General features: G+C 38.9%; 1 protein-coding gene across 3 annotated transcripts in view; it reads right to left on the reverse strand.

The window, feature by feature from the left end:
- The window catches only part of LOC150078525 (mitochondrial 10-formyltetrahydrofolate dehydrogenase), a 910,691-nt gene that overhangs the window by 782,187 nt on the left and 106,162 nt on the right, over positions 1-22,342 (reverse strand). For all 3 annotated transcript variants that reach the window (XM_090385282.1, XM_090385283.1, XM_090385284.1), the window contains one exon: positions 16,789-16,954. In XM_090385282.1, coding sequence (XP_090241408.1) covers positions 16,789-16,954 — 166 coding nt within the window. The remainder of the gene's footprint in view (positions 1-16,788; positions 16,955-22,342) is intronic.

Consider the following 22,342-nt stretch of genomic DNA (forward strand, 5'->3'; position numbering starts at 1 on the left):
AGTGACTTAATCATTTACCAGGCATGCTGACAATAATTTTTTTTTGTCCTCGCCTTTTTCCCATTATACATATGAGGTCAGTGTTTTTTTTATTGTTTTGGCATGCAATTTTTACGGCCGGATGCCCTTCCTGACGCCGCACCCTTTATCCAGGCTGGGGATATGCGGTGGTCATTCCCTGACCTTCCACATCCTCTGATTTAGTGGTCACTGGCTCGAACCTCGGTCTAATCAGGAGCATGTGCTATGCACTGCTGTTCCTGCCCACTGGCCATGGAGGTGCCGCATGCTCACAATAAATGATCACCCAAAAAAAATTAAAATTGAATACATATATTAGAATTACATCTCCGTGAAGATGAGCAGAGAAGACACTCCATGGCAGACACTACAATGACCTCCATCAAGACTGCAGAGATAAGATGGCATTGAATGAATGGCTCACAAATTAGCATTAGCAGAGGCATTTGATGCAAGAAAGGAAGCTTATGCAGCATCAGCCAAAAAAAAAAAAAAAAAAAAAAAACCCACTTCCACTTCACCCCTCTGTTCGTTCAAAATCCAACTGACCCTTAAACTTATTTAGGCTATCAACCTCCACTACAAGGGATGGAAGTCTGTTCCACCAACCAACCACCCGCTGGCTAAAGGCAAATTTCGGCACGTCTATCCTACATCTGTCTTTCCTCAATTTGAATTTATGCCCTCTCAGGTGATTATATAGCCGACCGGGCTAGCCGAGTGGGTAAAGTACCTGCCCGGCAACCCAAAGGTCGCGGGTTCGATTCCCGCCTCGGGCTTGGATCAAAGTACTGCAAAAACCTTGGGAGGTGCAATATGGCCACAGAAGCCGATGCGCCAACAACTACCAAATCAAAAAAAAATCAATCAAAAATCAGGTGATTATTCTGAGATAGAGGAAGAATCTCATCAGCATTGAGCATGCTCAAACCATTCAAGGCTTTATACACCTCTATCAGATCACCTCGCTGGTGCCTAGTCTCCAGACACTGTAATTTGCAAAACTTAAGCCTTTCTTCGTAAGAGCACCCCTTTGTTCCGTTCACCAATCTTGGTGCCCTTCTCTGTACTCGTTCCAGCAGCTCTACATCCTTCTTGAAATGAGGCCTCCAGACCTGTATACAGTACTCTAGGTGTGGCCTGACCATTGCCTTATACAATGGAATAATCACCTCCTTATCCCTGCTGGAAAAATTCCTGTATATCATTGACAATACTCCATGAGCTACTCTTGCAGCCCATCTGCACTGCTCAGAGAACTTCATATCTGCCTGCACAACCACCCCCAAGTCCCTTTCATTCTCTACCACTGTCAGTGTAGTGCCACAGAGTTGATACGTTGCTCTGGGGTTGCTGTTTCCCATGTGTAGTACTTTACATTTGTCAATGTTAAACTTCATTTGCCACCTCTTAGCCCATCTGCTCAACCTTTCCAGATCCTGTTGCAGCAGCATAGTGTCAGTAGTGTCCTTGACAACCCTGCCAACCTTTGTATCGTCTGCAAACTTGGACATTAAGCTTGATATACCATCATCAATATCATTTATAAATACAGAAAACAATAATGGACTGAGCCCTGAGGGACTCCACTAATAACATTAGTCCACGATGAGCAATATCCATTGATTACCACTCTCTGTCTTCTCCCCCTCAACCACCCCTTTATCCATAGCGGCAATTTGCCTCCAATGTCACACTGCTCCAATTTGTGTAGCAGTCTTCCATGTGCAACAGTATCAAAAGCCTTTCTAAGATCCAAGTACAGTAAACCCCCGCTATTCGCGGTATCTGTATTCGCGGTTTCGCGTATTCGCGATCGCCGATTTAATATAAAATGAAACCTAAAAAAAATGTGAATTTTAAAGCGCCATGAATATTTTCCGCCATAAAAAAACATGAGCGTGGCTAAAATTATCTTTGCCGGTCAAAACAGCGCTCAGTGGGTGGGGGGAGATTGTTGACAAAATCGCGAGCGTGGATGTTTCTCGCTAATCCTTGTTCGGTATGTGTTATGCGCTTGCCATGCAAGGTTTCGTCGTTTGCTTTTAATTTATATGCTTATAAATTGATCTTATTATAATTTTTTTTTACCTTTGCGTTTATTTTTTTCCCTTGATGCGCAATATTTTTTCAGTAAAAGGTAAACTGCAGCCATTATCAATTTATAAATTGATATGCTTACAAAAATGACAAATCTACCGTTTTGCAGTGTAAAACGACCTTTTCGAGTTTTTTAACGGAAGGAAAGTGACTTTATTGTGGACAAGTTCTTTCTAACCCCTACAAAAATATGGCTACGAATAACAAGAGAAATGTGAAAATAGCAAAGAAGGTGATGACATTAGCGAATAAAATTGAGTTATTAGATAAAATTTCTAATGGTGAAAGTGTCTCTCTTCAGTGGCAAAACATTATAAAATCAATGAGTCAACGGCACGATCAATCCAAAAATCGGAAGAAAAAATCCGCCGTAGTGTCCATGAAAAAGCGCTAATTGCTTCAAAAATTTGCTCTGTAACTCGTGATGTTAAATTAGAAAAAAAAAATGGAAAAAGCTTTAAATCTGTGGATAGAAGACCGAACTCAAAATAAAATTCTGTTAAGTTCACTCATCATTCGTGAAAAGGCAAAACTCCTTTATCAACACTTTAGCGAAACTGGTGATAGCACTGGTGGGATAAGTTTTTTTGCTAGCAAAGGCGCTGGTTTGAAATTTCTAATAAATATTACATTTAATATTAAATTGTTTCTTATTTTCATTTCGATGCCATATGCTTGCATTTCACTATGTACTGTCTATGTACATAGTCATGTTATGAAGGTACATATAATACATATAGACAAAATTTTAGACTAGTTTTTCTTATATATTTCATACTTTGGAACGGAACCCCTTTATTACTATGGGAGCAATAACTCAGTATTCGCGTTTTCGGTATTCGCGACATTTCTCAGGAACGTAACCCCCGCGAATAGCGGGGGTTTACTGTATATAATATCAAAGCTATTCCCTGCATCCAGTTCTTTTGTGACTGCATCATAGTATCCAATCAAATTGGTCAGGCAAGCCTTCCCCTTAACAAAACCATGCTGTGTCTGAGCTATAACTGAAGTCTTGTCTAAATGATCCTGCAGTGTTCTTTAACCAGTGCCTCCATTAATTTTCCTGGAAGAGAAGTTAAGCTCACAGGTCTATAATTACTTGTGTCAGCCTTTGATCCTCCTTTGTGAATTGGGGTAACATTTGCACATTTCCAGTCTATGGGTACCTCCCCTGAGTCTTTCTTTTTCTTTTTTCTTTTTTTGGTAGTTATTGGTGCATAGGCTTCTGTGGCCATAATGCACCTCCCAAGGTTTTTGTAGTACTTTGATCCAAGCCCGAAGCGGGAATCGAACCCGCAACCTTTGGGTTGCCAGGCAGGCACTTTACCCACCCGGCTAGCCCGGTCGGCCTCCCCTGAGTCCAAGGAAGCTCTCATAATTATGGCTAAGGGTTTGCTTACTTCCTTTGCTGCCTCCTTTAATATAACTGGATAGATCCCATCCACCCCGGGTGCCTTTCTTGTGTTTATCTTCAACAGTTTCTCCTCCACTTTACTCCCAGTCATTTCAAGATTCTGTAGCTTACTGCTAGAGCTGAATACACCTCTGGCATTCCCCTTGCTGAATAACTCCTCATGTGTGAATGTCGATGCAAAATATTCATTTAGTTTGTTAGCTACCTGAGCAGGATCATCAACAGTTGACCCATCAATATCAAGTGGACCAATCTGATTCAACCCCTTCCTTCTAGAGTTTACATAAGTAAAGAACTCTTTGCTGTTTTTCTTTGCATCCCTTGCCAAGGATTTATCGTAATCTGCCTTCGCCTGCCTAACCTCCTTTGTAACTTGTTTGCATATCAACTTGTATCTATCATAGGCTTCTGTGTCATGTGTTAATTTGTAAGTATCCCATGCATTTTTCTTCTCTCTGGTGAGTATGGGCTTGGCACACCCAGGGTCCTGAGCTGGATATCATCATTCTTCTTTTTCTTGGTGATTCCCTTTTGACTCTCTCTCTCTCTCTCTTTTGGGGTAATTCGGTAATTTTTTTTTTTTTTTTTTGGCTGGTGCTGCATAAGCCTCAGGCTTCCTTGCACCATATAGCTAATAATAATAATAATAATAATAATAATAATAATAGTTCATCTGACATCCATTTTGGCCTAAACCTTTAACAATATTTCTTAGTTGGTAGGTAAAGCCTAGTAGCTTCCAAGATACGTTTGTTTGAATGCTTCCCATTTTGAATTTGCTGTTGGTAACATCATCAGTTGGTCCCACTGTATAGAATTTAAATACTGTCTCAGTCCATCGTAGTCGCCTTTACGGAAGCAATAGCCCTTCCCTTTACCCCTAATGGTAGTTACCTCTTTGAGTAAATCCCACTTCAGCACACTGTGATCACTGCCACCTAGTGGTTCATTTATCTGCAGATTCTTAATGCATGAAGAATCACTGCTGATAATCAAATCAAGAGTATTACTCCCTCTAGTTGCCTCCTGAACATGCTGATGTAGAAAACAATCATCCAATAAATCCACAAAAGCCCTGCTAGTGTGTGAGTGACCAACCCCCAAATTCCAGTCAATATCTGGGAAATTAAAATCTCCCATTATAAGACTCTCTGATTTACTGGCCCACTCTATTTCCCTGTACAGTTTCTTATTATACTCATCAGAGTCATTAGGCCTATAGCACACTCCTACTCTCAATTTTGATCTCCGAATGCTTATGTCACACCAAACTGACTCAACACTGCACTGTCCAGCGATGTCAACCGGCTTCACTTCCTTGGTTTTTATGTGTTTCTTAACTAATAGCATAACCCCTCCCCCCTTCCTATCCTGTCTATCCTTTCTGTAGACGTTGTACTCCCCAAATTGCAGTTCTGCATCCCTTATATCTGTGTGACACCACGTCTCTGATATCCCAACAATATCTGCATTTGATGTTTTGAGCAATACCTCAAATTCATCAAATTTATTTACTAAACTCCTAGCATTGGTGTACACGCAAGTATACCTGCACCTGTTTCTATTCTTAGCTACCCTAACACAACCCATGTGTTTACTTGTACCGCAATGGCTCCCAGCAGTCACTGAAATATCATGCATCTTGTTTTTCAGGCTTCTGCTCATTCTAATAGAAGCAATGCAAGAATCTCTTTCACCTCTGCCGGTGGCTACTGTCAATCTATTGGTCTTTGTCACCCCCCAAGCTAGCAGTTTTCCGACCCACCTAACACTGCCTCGATAGCATCAGCAAATATTCTTGCACCCTTTCTATTTAAGTGTATCCCATCCCTGTAGAAGCAATCTCTCCTGTTAACAAGTACAGTCCAGGCTGAAAAAAAAAAAAACCCCTTGAGCCTTGCACAATCTTTCCAGGGCCGAATTGATCGACAAGGCTCTCATCATATACTCCCTCCTATCGTGTCTGGGCAGAATTGCAGACACTTTCAAATTCAACCCTAATTCTCGGCTTTTGTTCAACAGTGACCTGTACTTGTTAAGTAATTCTGCCGGTCTCCTACTCTTATCATTAGTGCCAACGTGTACAACTATATCACCTTTTGTGCCCTTAAAAGATGATATTCGCTCTACAACGTCATCAACCTTTGCCCCTGGCAGACATACCCTGGTCCTCTTCCACCTATCCTTTTTACAAAGCATGTTCCCCGTTTCCCTGAGAATAGAGTCACCAACAACTACTAGTTCCTTCGGGACCAGCACATTCTGCCTTGGGGGTTGTCTCTGTGTCACGTGATGCCCAAGTGCAAGCTCTGGCGTTGATGTGAGAAGCTGAGACCTTGATGGGCCCCTCAATTTAGTTTCTTCGAGGGCATCCACCCTTTCCTTCAAGCTCTCATATAGGCCCACAAGAACGCTGAGTTGTTGCCTGATATCGATACACTCCTTGCATCGCGCACACACAAAGACATCCCCCATGGCAGTATCATGTCCCGATTGCTCTGCAAACATCAAGCAAGCAGTGCATTTTATAAGGCTGTGAGTCAGAGGACAACTGCCCCCCTCAGTTCTGCTCTGAGCCACAGCACTTCCATTAGCTTGAGCCTTTTGCTTTGCTGCTCTGGTCTGAGTTATGATTCTATTAATTTATTAATTAATTATAATTAATTATGTTAAATATAATTAATTATATTACGTTTGGAATCTAAGTCATTATATGTATTTATTTAAAAGTACAATTTAACTGCTAACGAAGTTCAGCTAAACACTATCTAGTACGGTATATAACTATCGTATCACAAAGGCGGGAAAGTTACGAACGGTAAATCTACGGACACTTAAGTATTAATTAACTTTCAAATCTCGCTGTCTCAATTCAGAATAACGATCCTTACTAGGTCTATAAATGGAAGACTTCCGCAAGACTGAAGGATTCATGCTTGCCATCCAAGACCAGGTAATCAACACTGGGAACTAAAGAAAATATATTGCTAAGTACCCGAAATAACAGATGATGACAATGCCACCTGGCCTGAGAAACAATTCAGCACGTCACTGCAGGATGCAGGGTGATCACTCACAGATATGACCAGGTGACATCAGAAACTTGCAGAAAAATACCAGCTGATCAAAGAAAGTTTACCATATTACAAGTAAGAGACTCAGGCCATATTGGAAACCTCTACTCACAGACTACACTGGGACCATGCCATAACAATGGACAAGACGATCCCGCACAACAGACCAGACATAACCCACATTGACAAGAAGGAAATGGCTACCTACATGATTGACATAGCAGTGCCCAACACCAGCAACTTGCAGAAAAGATCAGGAAGTATTCAGACCTAAGACAGGAAGTCAAAGATGTATGGTATATAGAACAAGTAATGACCATCCAGATCACTGTGTCAACCACTGGCATGGTGCCAAAGAGCCTCCATAAGAACCAAGCAACAATAAGCCTCCCAAAGAACGCTTATATGGAACTCCAGAAAGCTGCAATCCTGAACACCTATGTCTTAGTCAAAGAGTTTCTTAACCAACAGTAACAATAATAATAGTAACTGGACACAACCAACCACCTCATGCACTTGTTACCAATACCCATCACAGGACAGAAAAAATGCCATAAAGGAGAAAAAAATTTTAGATAATAATAATAATGTTCAAATAAATTTACTCCTTGAAGAGTGAATCAACTTCAATCTGCAGTTGATCACATCCTAGCATTTTTCCTCTTGTTCAGGAGACTTTTCTTGTATCATTTCATAATGAAGATTGGTTTCACCAATCTTCACTGCCATAAGGAAGGTCTCTCTGAATGCGAGTCCTTTTCTAACGTCTCCACTGCCTTCCAATGCTTTAAAAATCCATCACATCAAAGTTCTTAGTATCTTCTCTATCTCTTCATCAGGTAACTCAGAAGCTTTGGATTCAGCCAATTTAACTGGATACTGAGCTTTTCAGTGTGCCACTAACAGTTCCTCAACATCATAGTGCTCTAATTCCAAACTTAGATGGTTACAAACCTAAACAATTCTTTTCCTGCATTTTTAAAAATCCCCTTCTTTTGAAATCCAGAGAAATCGGTCACATATTCAGGTCAGAACTTCCTTCATGTTGCCTCTACACAGTACAAATATCAACTATGATTAAATTTACAAATTTAATTGTAGTGATATTTGAATTAAATTAAATCGTAGTGATTACGAATATCACTACAATTTAATTTTCTGTGATGATATCACTACGAAGTGATATCATCACAGAAAATTAAATATTGTCCACTGCATCTTAATATTGAAAAAATTTCCAAAATTCTTTCAACAGGTTAAAAATGGACAAGCCATCGAAAAGGACAGATCATCCCATTACAAACAGTCAAAGTTGTTACTGTTTGTTAATAGAAAAAAACTCACTGATGGAATGTGGGCAGAGTGGCCCACTGTGGGTTGCCATATGCTATATGTATTCTTATGTCCCCTTATATATGTAAAAATAGATATGTTATATGTATTCTTACATACATAAGGGGACATAAATTTAAATTGAAAAAGGATGGCTGCAGGACAAATGTGCAAAACTTGCTTTCAGCTTGAGAGTAATTGACTAGTAGTTGTTGGTGACTCTATTGTGAGGGAAGCGGAGAACATGCTTTGTAAAAAGGATAGGTGGAATAGGACCAGGGTATGTCTGCCAGGGGCAAAGGTTGATGACGTTGTAGAGCGGATATCATCTTTTAAGGGCACAAAAGGTGATATAGTTGTACACGTTGGCACTAATGATATTAAGAGTAGGAGACCGGAGGAATTACTTAGCAAGTACAGGTCACTGTTGAAAAAAAGCCGTGAATTAGGGTTGAATTTGAAAGTGTCTGCAATTCTGCCCAGACACGATAGGAGGGAGTATGTGATGAGAGCCTTGTCGATCAATTCGGCCCTGGAGGGATTGTGTAAGGCTCAAGGGGTAGAATTTTTTTCAGCCTGGACTGTACTTGTTAACAGGAGAGATTGCTTCTACAGGGATGGGATACACTTAAATAGAAAGGGTGCAAGAATTTTTGCTGATGCTGTGATGCTTCTATTGAAATGAGCAGAAGCCTGAAAAACAAGATGCAGGATATTTCAGAGACTGCTGGGAGTCATTGCGGTACAAGTAAACACATGGGTTGTGTTAGGGTAGCCAAGAATAGAAACAGGTGCATGTATACCTGCGTGTACACCAATGCTAGGAGTTTGGTAATTAAATTTGATGAATTTGAGGTATTGCTCAAAACATCAAAGGCAGATATTGTTGGGATATCAGAGACGTGGTCACACAGATATAAGGAATGCGGAACTGGAATTTGGGGAATACAATGTGTATAGAAAGGATAGACAGGACAGGAGGGGAGGAGGGGTTATGCTATTAGTTAAGAAACACATAAAGTCCAAGGAAGTGAAGCCAGTCGACATCGATGGACAGGGCAGTGTCGAGTCAGTTTGGTGTGACATAAGAACAGGGAAATCAAAATTGAGAGTAGGAGTGTGCTATAGGCCTAATGACTCTGATGAGTATAATAAGATATTGTACAGGGAAATAGAGTGGGCCAGTAAATCAGAGAGTCTTATAATGGGGGATTTTAATTTCCTAGATATTGACTGGAATTTGTGGGTTGGTCACTCGCACACTAGCAAGGCTTTTGTGGATTTATTGGATGATTGTTTTCTACATCAGCATGTTCGTGAGGCAACAAGAGGGAGCAATACTCTTGATCTGATTATCAGTAGTGATTCTTCATGCATTAAGAATCTGCAGATAAATGAACCACTAGGTGGCAGTGATCACAGTGTGTTGAAGTGGGATTTACTCAAGGAGGTAACTACCATCAGAGGTAAAGGCGACTATGATGGTCTGAGACAGTATTTAAATTCTATACAGTGGGACCAACTGATGATGTTACCAACAGCAAACTCAAAATGGGAAGCATTCAAGGAACTAATCTTGGAGGCTACCAGGCTTTACATACCAACTAAGAAATATTGTTCAAGGTTTAGGCCTAAATGGTTGTCAGATGAACTAATGAGACATGTGGCAGTGAAGAAAAATGCATGGGATACATACAAATTAATGGGTGACATGGAAGCCTATGATAGATATAAGTTGGTCTGTAACCAAGTCACAAAGGAGATTAGGCAGGCAAAGGCAGACTACGAAAAATCCTTGGCAAAGGATGCAAAGAAAAACAGAAAAGAGTTCTTTACCTATGTAAACTCAAGAAGGAAAGGGATGAATCAGATTGGTCCACTGGATATTGATGGTTCAACAGTTGAGGATCCCGCTCAGGTGGCTAACAAACTAAATGAATATTTTGCATCGACATTCACACATAAGGAGCTATTCAGTGAGCAGAATGCCAGAGGTGTATTGAACTCTGGCAGTAAGCTAGATAATCTTGTAATAACTGAGAGTAAAGTGGAGGAGAATATGTTGAAGATAAACAAAAGAAAGGCACCTGGGGTGGATGGGATCTATCCAGTTATATTAAAGAGGCAGCAAAGGAAGTAAGCAAACAATTAGCCATAATTATGAGAGCTTCCTTGGACTCAGGGGAGGTACCCACAGACTAGAGATGTGCAAATGTGACCCCAATTCACAAAGGAGGATCAAAGGCTGACAAGTAATTATAGACCTGTGAGTTTAATTTCTGTTCCAGGTAAATTAATGGAGGCACTGATTAAAGAAGCACTGCAGGATCATCTAGACAAGAATTCAGTTATAGCTCAGACACAGCATGGTTTTGTTAAGGGCAGGTCTTGCCTGACCAATTTGATTGGATACTATGATGTAGTCACAAAAGAACTGGATGCAGGGAATAACTTTGATATTATATATTTGGATCTTAGAAAGGCTTTTGATACTGTTGCACATGGAAGACTGCTGCACAAATTGGAGCAGTGTGGCATTGGAGGCAAATTGCTGCTATGGATAGGGGGATGGTTAAGTGGCAGAAGACAGAGAGTGGTAATCAATGGACAGTGCTCAACGTGGACTAATGTTATTAGTGGAGTTCCTCAGGGTTCAGTGTTGGGTCCGTTGTTGTTTTCGGTGTTTATGAATGATATTAATGATGGGATATCAAGTTTAATGTCCAAGTTTGCAGATGATACAAAGGTTGGCAGGGTCGTTAAGGACACCACTGACGCTATGCTGCTGCAACAGGATCTGGAAAGGTTGAACAGATGGGCTGAGAGGTGGCAAATGAAGTTTAACATTGACAAATGTAAAGTACTACATATGGGACACAGTAACCCCAGAGCAATGTATCAACTCTGCGGTACTACACTGACAGTGGTGGAGAATGAAAAGGACCTGGGGGTAATTGTGCATGCAGATATGAAGTTCTCTGAGCAGTGCAGACGAGCTGCAAGAGTAGCTCATGGTGTCTTGCCAATGATATACAGGAATTTTTATAGCAGGGATAAGGAGGTGATTATTCTCTTGTATAAGGCAATGGTTAGGCCACATCTTGAGTACTGTATACAGGTCTGGAGACCTCATTTCAATAAGGATGTAGAGCTGCTGGAACGGGTACAGAGAAGGGCAACAAGATTAGTGAATGGAACGAAGGGTTGCTCTTATGAAGAAAGGCTTAAGTTTTGCAAATTACAGAGTCTGGAGACTAGGCACCGGCGAGGTGATCTGATAGAGGCGTATAAGGCTTTGAATGGTTTGAGCATGCTCAATGCCAATGGGATTTTTCATCTTGCTCAGAATAATCAGCTCAGAGGGCATAAACTCAAAAGGACGGATGTCAGATAGATGTGCGGAAATTTGCCTTTGGCCAGCGGGTGGTTGGTTGGTGGAACAGACTTCCATCACTTGTTGTTGAAGTTGATAGCCTAAACAAATTTAAGGCTCAACTGGACAGGTATTTCGAGCGAACAGAGCGGTGAAATGGGAGTGGTGTTTTTTTTTTTTTTTTTTTTTGGCTGATGCTGAATAAGCTTGCTTTCTTGTATCATATGCCTCTACTAATGCTAAGTTTTATTTTCTGGCAGATGAGTAAAATTCTCATCCATTCTACTACTAAATCAATTAACACAGCATCTTACAATCACACATAACTTTTACATATCCTTGTTATGATGTGCTATGTAACAGGCAAAATCAAAAGGAAACCATAAGTAAACTAATTTCATTCTACCAAAACTAATATAACTGATATGCATCTGATCAAAAAAAAAAAAAAAAAAAAAACAAACTCTAATTGCTGATCACCTGCATAAGCAAAAAATAACACTAGTATTGTTTATACAATTTTCACAATATAATAGCATAGCTTAATTTAATTTATTATGATACCTTTTTATAATCTGCATTGATGTTGGAATAAATTGGATGAAAATTTTAAATTTAAGTTAGCATGAATAAGTTAGGATTTAAAAACAGAATTAAAATGTGCGCAAGGAAGTAGAAGTGCACATCTTCGTCCTTGGTTGTTAATGCTGAAATTTGAAACGATTTTAGTTATACGGTTGGAAACAGAAGGCCAATAGCCATAACAAGTGGCTTTCGTTTTACACGTCTTCAGTTGGCAATGGTAGAATGACAGTAAACGCGTGTATTTAAGAAGACTAGGTTCCCGTGATGCTCCTGGATACACGTGGGAATCTCAGGTGCATGAGATTCCAGACCGGTGCTATGTTATAGGGTAGTGTGGAATTTAATACTTGAAGAGTGGAATGGCGGCAAAACCATTCTATAACTAGGGCTTCATATTGGAAAATTTTAAAACTGGATTTTAATTTGATGACAGGAATTAAGATCCAACAATGAAATTAATTTATACACCCTTCAACAGATTGGTATCCGTAACAATATTCTACCAAACAATACCAAACATTATGTGTTTGGTATTACCAAACTCCATAAACCCAATCACCCACTAAGACCCATAATATCCTTCAGCAAATCAGCTTTCACTAATTTATCTTCCCCCCTCACCAGATTTTCGAAATTTAAAGAAAACAATACCTCCCAAACCTTTGAAAAAATAAATTCTATCACAATAACCAATGCATCCTTTGATGTAGTCTCATTGTTCACTAATGTACATTTGCCGTCAACATTACAAAACTTTGTAATTTCTTAACAGACGACAAAACCTTATCCAATCGCACTTCCCTTTCAATTAATAGCATACTAGAGCTTACAACCTTTCTATTAGATGCCAGATACTTCTGATTTCTTAATCAGATTTACCAGCAAACCTACGGCCTACCTATGGGATTAGGGATCTCAGCCCCCCCATCTGAAATTTACTTAGCCTCCATAGAAAATCATATATTACAACCATACCCCTCAGATATTAAATTATTTATATGATACACTGACAATATCCTCTTAATAGGGCACAAATCCACAATAAATGATCTTTTCATTAAATTTAATTCCATGCATAATAGATTAAAATATACTCTGGAATTGGAAGAAAAGGGACAAATTAATTTCTTAAACCTCACTATATACAGAATTGATACAAAACTAGGAACAAGAATTTTCAGAAAAAATACACACGGGCAAATACTTACACTTTGAATCACATTACCCCCTCAACACAAAAAAAGCAGTCCTTTATAATCAAATTTACAATGCTATAAAATACAGTTCCACACATTGTGACCTTAATAATGAACTACAATATCTTACAAGTAAATTAATATCTAGGAAATATCCTATTCAATTAATCAAACAAACTATTATCACAGTCCAAAATAATATCAACAACCTACCCAAACGCATGTCCAATAATAATCTACGTATTATCCTCCCTTACCATAGTAATTTTGCCAACCAATTCCGCCGTTTATTCAAAAGTACTGATATCACCCTTACATTCTCATATTACAATAAACTAGGTTCATTATTCAACTCATATAAAGATACACAAAATTACCACATTAGTGACGATAATATCATCTACTTAATAAAATGTCAAGATAACTGTAACGCTTGCTACATTGGTAGCACCTCCACAAAATGCGGTCCTACCAAAACATCAAACACACGTGCTTACTACCACTACAATAGCTTTAGGACGGGACAGTCCAATACCGAATCAGCAACACATGTTCAATGCCACAACCACACCCCCCCTTAGTAGATTCAGCCATTCCTATCATCAAATTAAAATCCAGTTTTAAAATTTTCCAATATGAAGCCCTAGTTATAGAATGGTTTCGTCGCCATTCCACTCTTCAAGTATTAAATTCCAAACTACCCTATAAGATAGCACCGATCTGGAATCTCGTGCACCTGAGATTCCAGGCACCTCCGTAGCCAGGTGGGAAGGAGCAGCAGCAGCAGTGCGTTGCACACACTTCTTGATTAAACTGGGGTTCGAGCCCGTCGCCACCAAATACGGAAGATGCGGAACGGCCAGGGAATGACCATCGCATATCCTGGAGCAATATGGCCTTAGTTGCTAATGCTCCTAAAAAAAACCAAATAACAAACATAACCTGAGATTCCCACGTGTATCCAGGAGCATCACGGGAACCTAGTCTTCTTAAATACATGCGTTTACTCTCATTCTACCATTGCCAACTGAAGACGTGTAAAACGAAAGCCACTTGTTATGGCTATTGGCTTTCTGTTTCCAACCATATAACAAAAACGTTTCAAATTTCAGCATTGACAACCAAGGACAAAGACGTGCACTTCTACTTCCTTGCGCACTTTTAATTCTGTTTTTAAATCCTAACTTATTCATGCTAACTTAAATTTAAAATTTTCATCCAATTTATTCCAACATCAATGCAGATTATAAAAAGGTGAGTATCATAATAAATTAAATTAAGCTACATTATTATATTGTGTCAGTTATAAATGGTACTTTCAGAGATCTACAATTTTCGAATTGTTATACAATTTTCTTCAATATTGTGCATTATTATTAGTCAGCTGAAACATATCTCTACCACAGTTCTAGAATTTAAAAAAAAAAAAAAAAAAAAAAAAAATCACTTATGAGAGAGAGAGAGAGAGAGAGAGAGAGAGAGTGTGTGAGAGACAATTTCAGGAAAACAGTCCTAATGAAGTGTCTAGGTAAGTGTTGATGAAGGAAAACAGTCCTAATGAAGCGTGTCTAGGTAAGTGTTGATGTTCAATGGCAAATTTCCTGTTTGCAGATCTATCTATCTCACTCACTAATAAAAGCTTAGCCAGCCACTTACTCACGGGGGTCAAGGGTTGGTCTCTCTCTTGACGACAAAATCACAGCATTCCGGATCACCTTTCTTCTTAAGATGCTGCAAACAAAATACCCACATTCCGATACTACGGATAAACTACTAGCAACAGCCACTAGAGGACTATCTCTTTCAACAATATTGAGAATGGATATGGTACCAGCACCACTCAAACTACCGCCGTTTTATAAAGACGCACTATACCGCTGGAAAAAGCTAAACCTTCACCAAAATCTTGAGAGAACATCCCTTCCCGGAATACTTTCAGAACCACTCTTCTACAATAAAAGAATAATAGACCCTGCAAATGATGACATTCTCTTCTTTCCTACGTGGAACTGGGCAGGAATAAGAACCATAGGCGATCTCCTGACACCAAGCCTTAAATGGAAAGGATCAGAAGATTTGCCCATTAAAACCATAAATGCAAAGCAGCAACACAGGCATCTAAAATCAGAGATCACACAAGCTCTTCCAGACATCACTACAACTAAAGGGATTGGAAATGAAATGTCACTGGATCCTCGCCTTCACCAACCTTCATCATCACATTACCAGAAGACACAGTACCTCTATCTCCTGCACCCTCCAAAAAAAGTCTATCAGCTAATCATGTCTCGCCATACAACCACGATTTTCCCGTCATCCACCTGCCAAGCTTTCCCTACATCCCTTTCCACAAGCCACCATCAAACTTTCAGTGGAACCTTCAGTACAGGACGAAATGTTCCAAATCGGGGATGCAGACGACCAGTGGAGACTGTGGCACAACATCCTTCCTACCCCAGTCAAGCTACAAATCTTCGGGTTACACTCCTCAAATTACTGCCTCTTCTGCGCCACTCCAGGTAAACTGGCACATACCTGGCATGCCCTGTGAACAAGGAACTTGTCAAATACGCTTTGGATGCAGCAAAGCTTGCCTGTAACCACGCCCACACTTCGGAGGACTACTAGTACCTACTTCACTCTGAGCAGACAGCACACACCACCTGCAACTTCCTATTCATTGTGGCCAAGGCCGTCATTTACTTTTATTTGAAGCACACAAGAAGCAGTGACGACGTGCCTCCTGTCGACACATCGGCGCAGCATCTGAAGTGGAGCCTACGGAGGAAGTTGCAGAGGAAACGTCTACTCGAATTCCACAGCAAAAGACCAGAAACTGTGGATCATCTTAACAGCGAATGGAACAGTGGTGGTCACCTCTTCACCATCACTGAACAGTCCATCACCTTCAATGTGTAACACTTAATATGAGAATGATCCAACGCCAAGAAACTGTTTTTCTTAATTCCTGAAATTGAAATGTTGAAACGTTTGTATTTCATTCTAAAAAGTTTTCTTTATCTTTCCTTTTTTGCTTTTGTACATAGAATGTAAATAGTTGTTGTTAAAAATACATCTACTGTTCACGTTTTAATAAAAAATAAAAAAATAATAAAAATTAATAGGCAGTTCGCCTATAAATGTGCAAAGGAAACTGTATTGCATACTAATCCATGGAAATGGCCTGTGACATTTGGAAAAGCTATATGTACTGTACACAATGTTTACTTATTGAGAATTTAAACGAGTCATTACCATTATAAGATAACTGCAATTAAAACAACTATTACTCTGTAATAATTCCTCTATAAAGAACGTGATGCTCTTTATAAAGCATCACGTTGTGGGGCTCACAGTGATCTCTTGATCACACGCATAACTCCTGCAGTCAGGAGATCCAGGCAAGTAAGAGAATGGAGATCTCATAAGAGGGCAAATATTGACCCCTCATTTTGACCCCCCTTTCACCTATTGTTGGGAAGTTAAATAAATTCAAGGAAGAACTCGACAAAGTATTAGAAGAAACGGATGCTTCTTTTATTGAATCATTCATGCTGCATAAGCTTCTTTTCTTGAATCATTTGCCAGTACTTATGCTAATTTTCTCAGTAGTTCCCCACTGTTCCATTTTAGCCTTTATTATTCCTATACACATAGTTAAGATATTTCAAAAAAATTGTTCAAACCTACCATAGCCTTGATGCCCTCAGGATAAAGAAATTTACTATATAATGTGTCCACTGTGTCATTTGGATCAACAGGACATTCTCTTTGCAAAAGAATAGGCCCAGTGTCCAGTCCACTATCCGCCCAAAATATAGAAAACCCAGCCTTTTCATCTCCATTAATAAGTGTCCTGTTTTGGAATAAAAGTAAAATCTAAAATAAAACTATGAAAAGTATATTCATAATATCTCTAATCTTTACCAATTTCATTCCTATAAATATTTTAAATGTATTTTTTATTTTTTTTATTATAATATTCAGCAGGGTTCTGCTACCATTCATTAACCAGAGAATCTTGAAAAAACTGATCTAGTAAAGAATATTTTCTAGTTAAATAATTATTTCTAGTAAAGAAATAATTATAGCAAACAATATTTCTGATCCTTGCTTCAATATGCAAATTAGCATTCATAACATTTTAAAAATGAATTACCACCAAAGATGAGAATTCCAAAAAAAAAAAAAACTTATAAAATTCGATTTCATATTATATAAGCAAATGTTAAGTTCTCAGTTTACAAAAACCTTCTGATTTACATGCATTCCTTGATTATTTTTATAAATTGGGAAGGGTGTTCCATATATTCAAGGATACAATAAACAGGCATGTGCTAAAATAAAATTTTCTATGCATTATCCAATAATTATTATTTACGTTCTTTTTTTAATACATACCTCACACTTTATTTTATATACAGAAAACTCCTATTCATAGCACTAAATGCCCTTTAGATCTCTTTTTTTTTTTTTCTCTTTTTTTTTTTTTTTTTTTTGTGGCCTCTTGATCAATCCCAAGAGTTGAATGCCTAGAGTGCTCCACTTAAGAGCAGTTTTCAAAAAAAAATTAGCAGTTGTCTCTCATATACCATTCGCTTTGTGAGGAAAATTTAGAGAAAAATAATAATTCAAAATTGTTGGTTAATGCCATCTTTATTTTCTTCCATCATTATTTTCTATTTTTGTGTGCCCCTATTCACTTAGGCACTGACTCTGCTGACCAGTGGAGTCAATACCTATGTGTATTGACTAGGTCAATACCTATACAGTGGTCAAACATGGTATTGGGTAGGTGGTCACAATTCAATGATCACTGAGTATACATATATTACTGATCACTGCTGCCTCCCATTTGAGATTACCATTAGTAAAGGCGTATGAGGCAAGAAACCAAGTTTATAAGTATCAGACAAAAAAAAAAAAAAAAAAACTTTCCCATTTGACCCCATCCATTGGTCCAAAAGTTTATCCACTTTTAACTTGAATTTAATGAAGCTCTCAAGTTCCACAATGACAGATGGAAGTTTGTTCCAGCAATTAACTACCCACTGGCTATGGGCAAATTTCTGCACTTCTATTCAACAACTGTGTTTCCTCAATTTCAGTTTATGCCCCCTCAGGTTTGTAATCTGAGCAAGAGGAAGAATCTCATCACCATTGAGCCTATTCAATCCACTCAAGGCCATATACACCTAAATCAGATCACCTCACAGGGTGCCTAGTCCCCAGATGCTGCAATTTGCAGGACTAAAGCATTTCTTTGTAAGAGCATCCCTTTGTTCTCCTCACAAGCCTTGTTGCTCTTCGCTGTACCCACTCTACATCCTTCCTAAACTGAGGACTGCAGACCTGTATGCAGTACTCAAGGGGATAATCATCTCCTTATCCCTGCTAGCAAAATTCCTGTATATCACTGACAAGATCTCAGAACCTACTCTGGCAGTCTGACTGCACTGCTCAGAAAACTTCATATCTGACTACATAATTACCCCCAGGTCTTTTTCACTTTCCACTTCCCTGAGTGTAGTACACACAGTTGGTACGTTTCTCTTCAGTTATTGTTACCAACATACAATATCTTGCATTTGTCAATGTTAAACTTCAGTTGCCACTTTTCGGCTCATATGCCAAACTTTTCTAAATCCTGTTGAAATAGCATATTGTCATTAACAACACTGCTAACCTTTTTATCATCTACAAACTAGGACATTAAACCTGGTATAACTTCATCAATATCATTGATAAATATAGAAAAGAACAATGGACCCAACAATGAAACCTGGGAGACTCCACTAATAACATTAGTCCAAGAAGAGCACTGTCCACCGATTACCACTCTCTGTATTCCCCCACTCAACCATCCTTTTATCCACTGTAGCAACTTGCCCTTCATGCACCAATTTCTACAACAGTCTTCCAGGTACAACAGCATCAAAAGCTTTCTTGAAATCCAAGTATATGATATCAAAATTATTTTTGTAACCACATCATAGTATCCAATCAAATTGGTCAGAAAAGACCTCCCCTTAACAAATGCATGCTGTGTCTGAATTATTACTTTAGTCCTGTCTAGATGATCCTGAAATGCTTCTTTAACCAGTGACTCCATTATTTTTCCTGGAACAGAAATCAAACTAACATGTCTCTAATTACTCCTGTCACCCTTTCATCCTCCTTTGTGAATTGGAGATACATTTGCACATCTCCAATCCGTGGGGACCTCCCCTGAGTCCAACGAAACTCTCAAAATTATGGCTAAAGTTTGCTTACTTCCATTGCTGCCTCCTTTAATAAAAATGGATAGATCCCATCCACCCCCAGGTGCATTTCTTATATTTCACTTCAACAATTTCTCCTCCACTATACTCAGTTATTACAAAATCATTTAGCTCCCTGTTAGAGTTTAATAAGCTTCTGTTCTCCACTTCCCTATGAAATTCCTCATATGTAAATGAAGATGCAAAAATATTTATTCAGTTTATAAGCTATCTGAGCAGGATCATCTACAGTCCTACATCAATATCAAGCAGACCAATCTTATTCATACCTTTCCTTTTAGAGTTTATATAATTAAAGAGGTTTCTGCAGTTTCTTTGCATCCTTTGACAAAGATTTCTCGTAATCTTCTTCACTTGCCTAACCTCCCTTGTGACTTGATTATGGACTAGCTTATATGTACCATAGGATTCGGTGTCGCCTGAAAATTTATATGCATCCCATGCATGTTTTGTCTATGCCACGAGTCTCATTAGTTCATCTGACATCCATCTGGGCCAAAAACTTGAACAGTATTTCTTAGTTGGTATGAAAAGATTTGTAGCTTTCTTGAATGGCTCCCACATAGAATTTGCTGTGAGTAACATCATCAGTTCGTCTCGGTGTATTGAATATAAAAAATTTGTTATACCACTATAGTCACCTTCAATAAAGTTAAAACCCCTCTCTTTACCCCTGATGGTATACATCTTTGAGTAAACCCCAGAACAGCACACTGTGATCACTGCCACCTAGTGGTTCCTCTATCTGTAAACTCTTAATGCGTGAATAATCACTGCTGATAATCAGATCAAGAGTATTACTCCCTCTGTTTGCCTCTCGAAATGCTACGGTACAAAACAATCATCCAATAAATCCACAAAGGTCTTGCTAGTGTGCAAGTGACCAACCCAGAAGTTCCAGTTAATATCTCAGAAGTTAAAATTTCTCAGCTATCTGAGTCCTGCTCAGATAGCTGAGAAACTGAATAGTATTTTGCATCTAGATTCACACTTTAGGAATTCCGTAGGGAAGTGGAGGAGAGAAGCTTATTAAACTCTAACAGGGAACTAAAGATTTTGCCATAACACACAGCAATTTGAAGGAGAAATTGTTGAAGTTGAAATGCACCTGGGGTGGATAGGATCTATCCAGTTATATTAAGGGAAGCAGCAAAGCAATTAAGCAAACAATTAACCATAATTTGGAGAGCACCTTGGATTCAGCGGAGGTCCCCATGGACTGGAGATCTGCAAATCTCCAATTCGCAAAGGAGGATCAAAGGTTGACCGGAATATTTACAGATCTATTAGTTTAACTTCTGTTCCGGGGAAAATAATGGAGTCAAAGGTTAAAGAAACATTGCAGGATCATCTAAACAAGACGGCAGTAATGATTCAGTAATATTGACCCAGAAGATTGATTCAGACACACCACAGGTTTGTTAAGGGGAAGTCCTGTCAGACCAATTTGATTGAATACTATGATATGTTCACAAAGGATGCAAAAATTAATTTTGATATCATATACTTGGATTTTAGGAAAGCTTTTGATGCTGTGGCACATGGAAGACTACTGTAGAAATTGGAATATGGCATTATGTGAAAATTGCTACAATGAACAAAGGGATGGTTGAGTTTGAGAAGACAGAGAATAGTAATCAATGGACACCTCTCTTTGTGGTCTAATGTTATTAGTGAATCCTCCAGCATTCGGTACTGTGTCCATTATTGTTATGTGTATTTATTAATGATATCGATGAAGGTACATCACGCTTAATGTCCACGTTTCCTTATGATACAAAGGTTGGTAGGGTGGTTAATGACAGTAAAGACAGTATGCTAGTGCAACAAGTTAGGTAGGTGGGTGGGCTGAGAAGTGGCAACTGAAGTTTAATATTGACAAATGCAAAGAACTGCATATGGGTAGCAGTAATCCAAGAAAATCGTACCAACTGTGTGGTACTACACTCAGGTAGGTGGAGAATGAAAAAGACCTGGGGATAATTGTGCAGTCTGATATGAAATTCCCTGAGCAGTGCATGCAAGTTGTCAGAGCAGGTCATGGAGTTTTGTCAATGATATATAGCAATTTTGATAGCAGAGACAAGGAGATTATACCTTTGTAGAAGGCAATGATCAGGCCATACCTTGAGTAATGTGTACAGGTCTGGACACCTCATTTTAGAAAGGATGTAGAGTTGCTAGAACGAGTACAAAGAAGGGCAACAAGATTGGTGAGAGGAACAAAGGGGTTCTCTTACCAGGACAGGCTTAAATTCTGTAAGTTGCAGCATCTGGAGACTAGGCACCTGCAAGGGGATTTGATTGAGGTGTACAAGGCCTTGAATGGTTTGAGCAGGCTCAACACTGCTGGATTCTTCCGCTTGCTCAGATTACGAACCTGATAGGGCATAAATTCAAATTGAGGAAAGACAGTTGTAGAATAGATTTGTGGAAATTTTCCTTTAGCCAGTGGCTAGTTGATTGTTGGAACAAACTCTAATCTGTCACTGTGGTAGTTGATAGCTTAAATAAATTCAACAAAGAACTGGACAAATTTTTGGAGTGAGTGGATGAAAGAAATGGGAATTTTTTTTTTTTTTTTTTTGGCTGATGATGAATAAGCTTGCTTTCTTGCATCATACGCTTTTACTACTGCTATTCTGATACTGCAGAATGGATGGATGAAATGGGAATTTTTTTTTTTTTTTTTTTGATTGATGATGTATAAGCTTGCTTTCTTGCATCATATGCCTTTACTACTGCTATTCTGATACTGCAGAAAGTCTTTCAGGCAGCATGGTGGCTGCAGATCCCTAAGGATATCTTTGGACATTTAGTGAAGTCAATGCCAAGGTGAATAGAGACTGTTATCCATGCAAATGGTAGCCCAACATGGTATTAGGTAGATGGTCATAATTCATTGATCAGTGAATATGTATAATACACGGAAATACTAAATGTTAAAGTAAGTTAGTGGAAAA

Source organism: Mastigoproctus giganteus, chromosome 11 (genome assembly GCF_048544385.1).
Source record: "Mastigoproctus giganteus isolate SK-2022 chromosome 11, ASM4854438v1, whole genome shotgun sequence".
Taxonomy (NCBI): Eukaryota; Metazoa; Arthropoda; class Arachnida; order Uropygi; family Thelyphonidae; genus Mastigoproctus; species Mastigoproctus giganteus.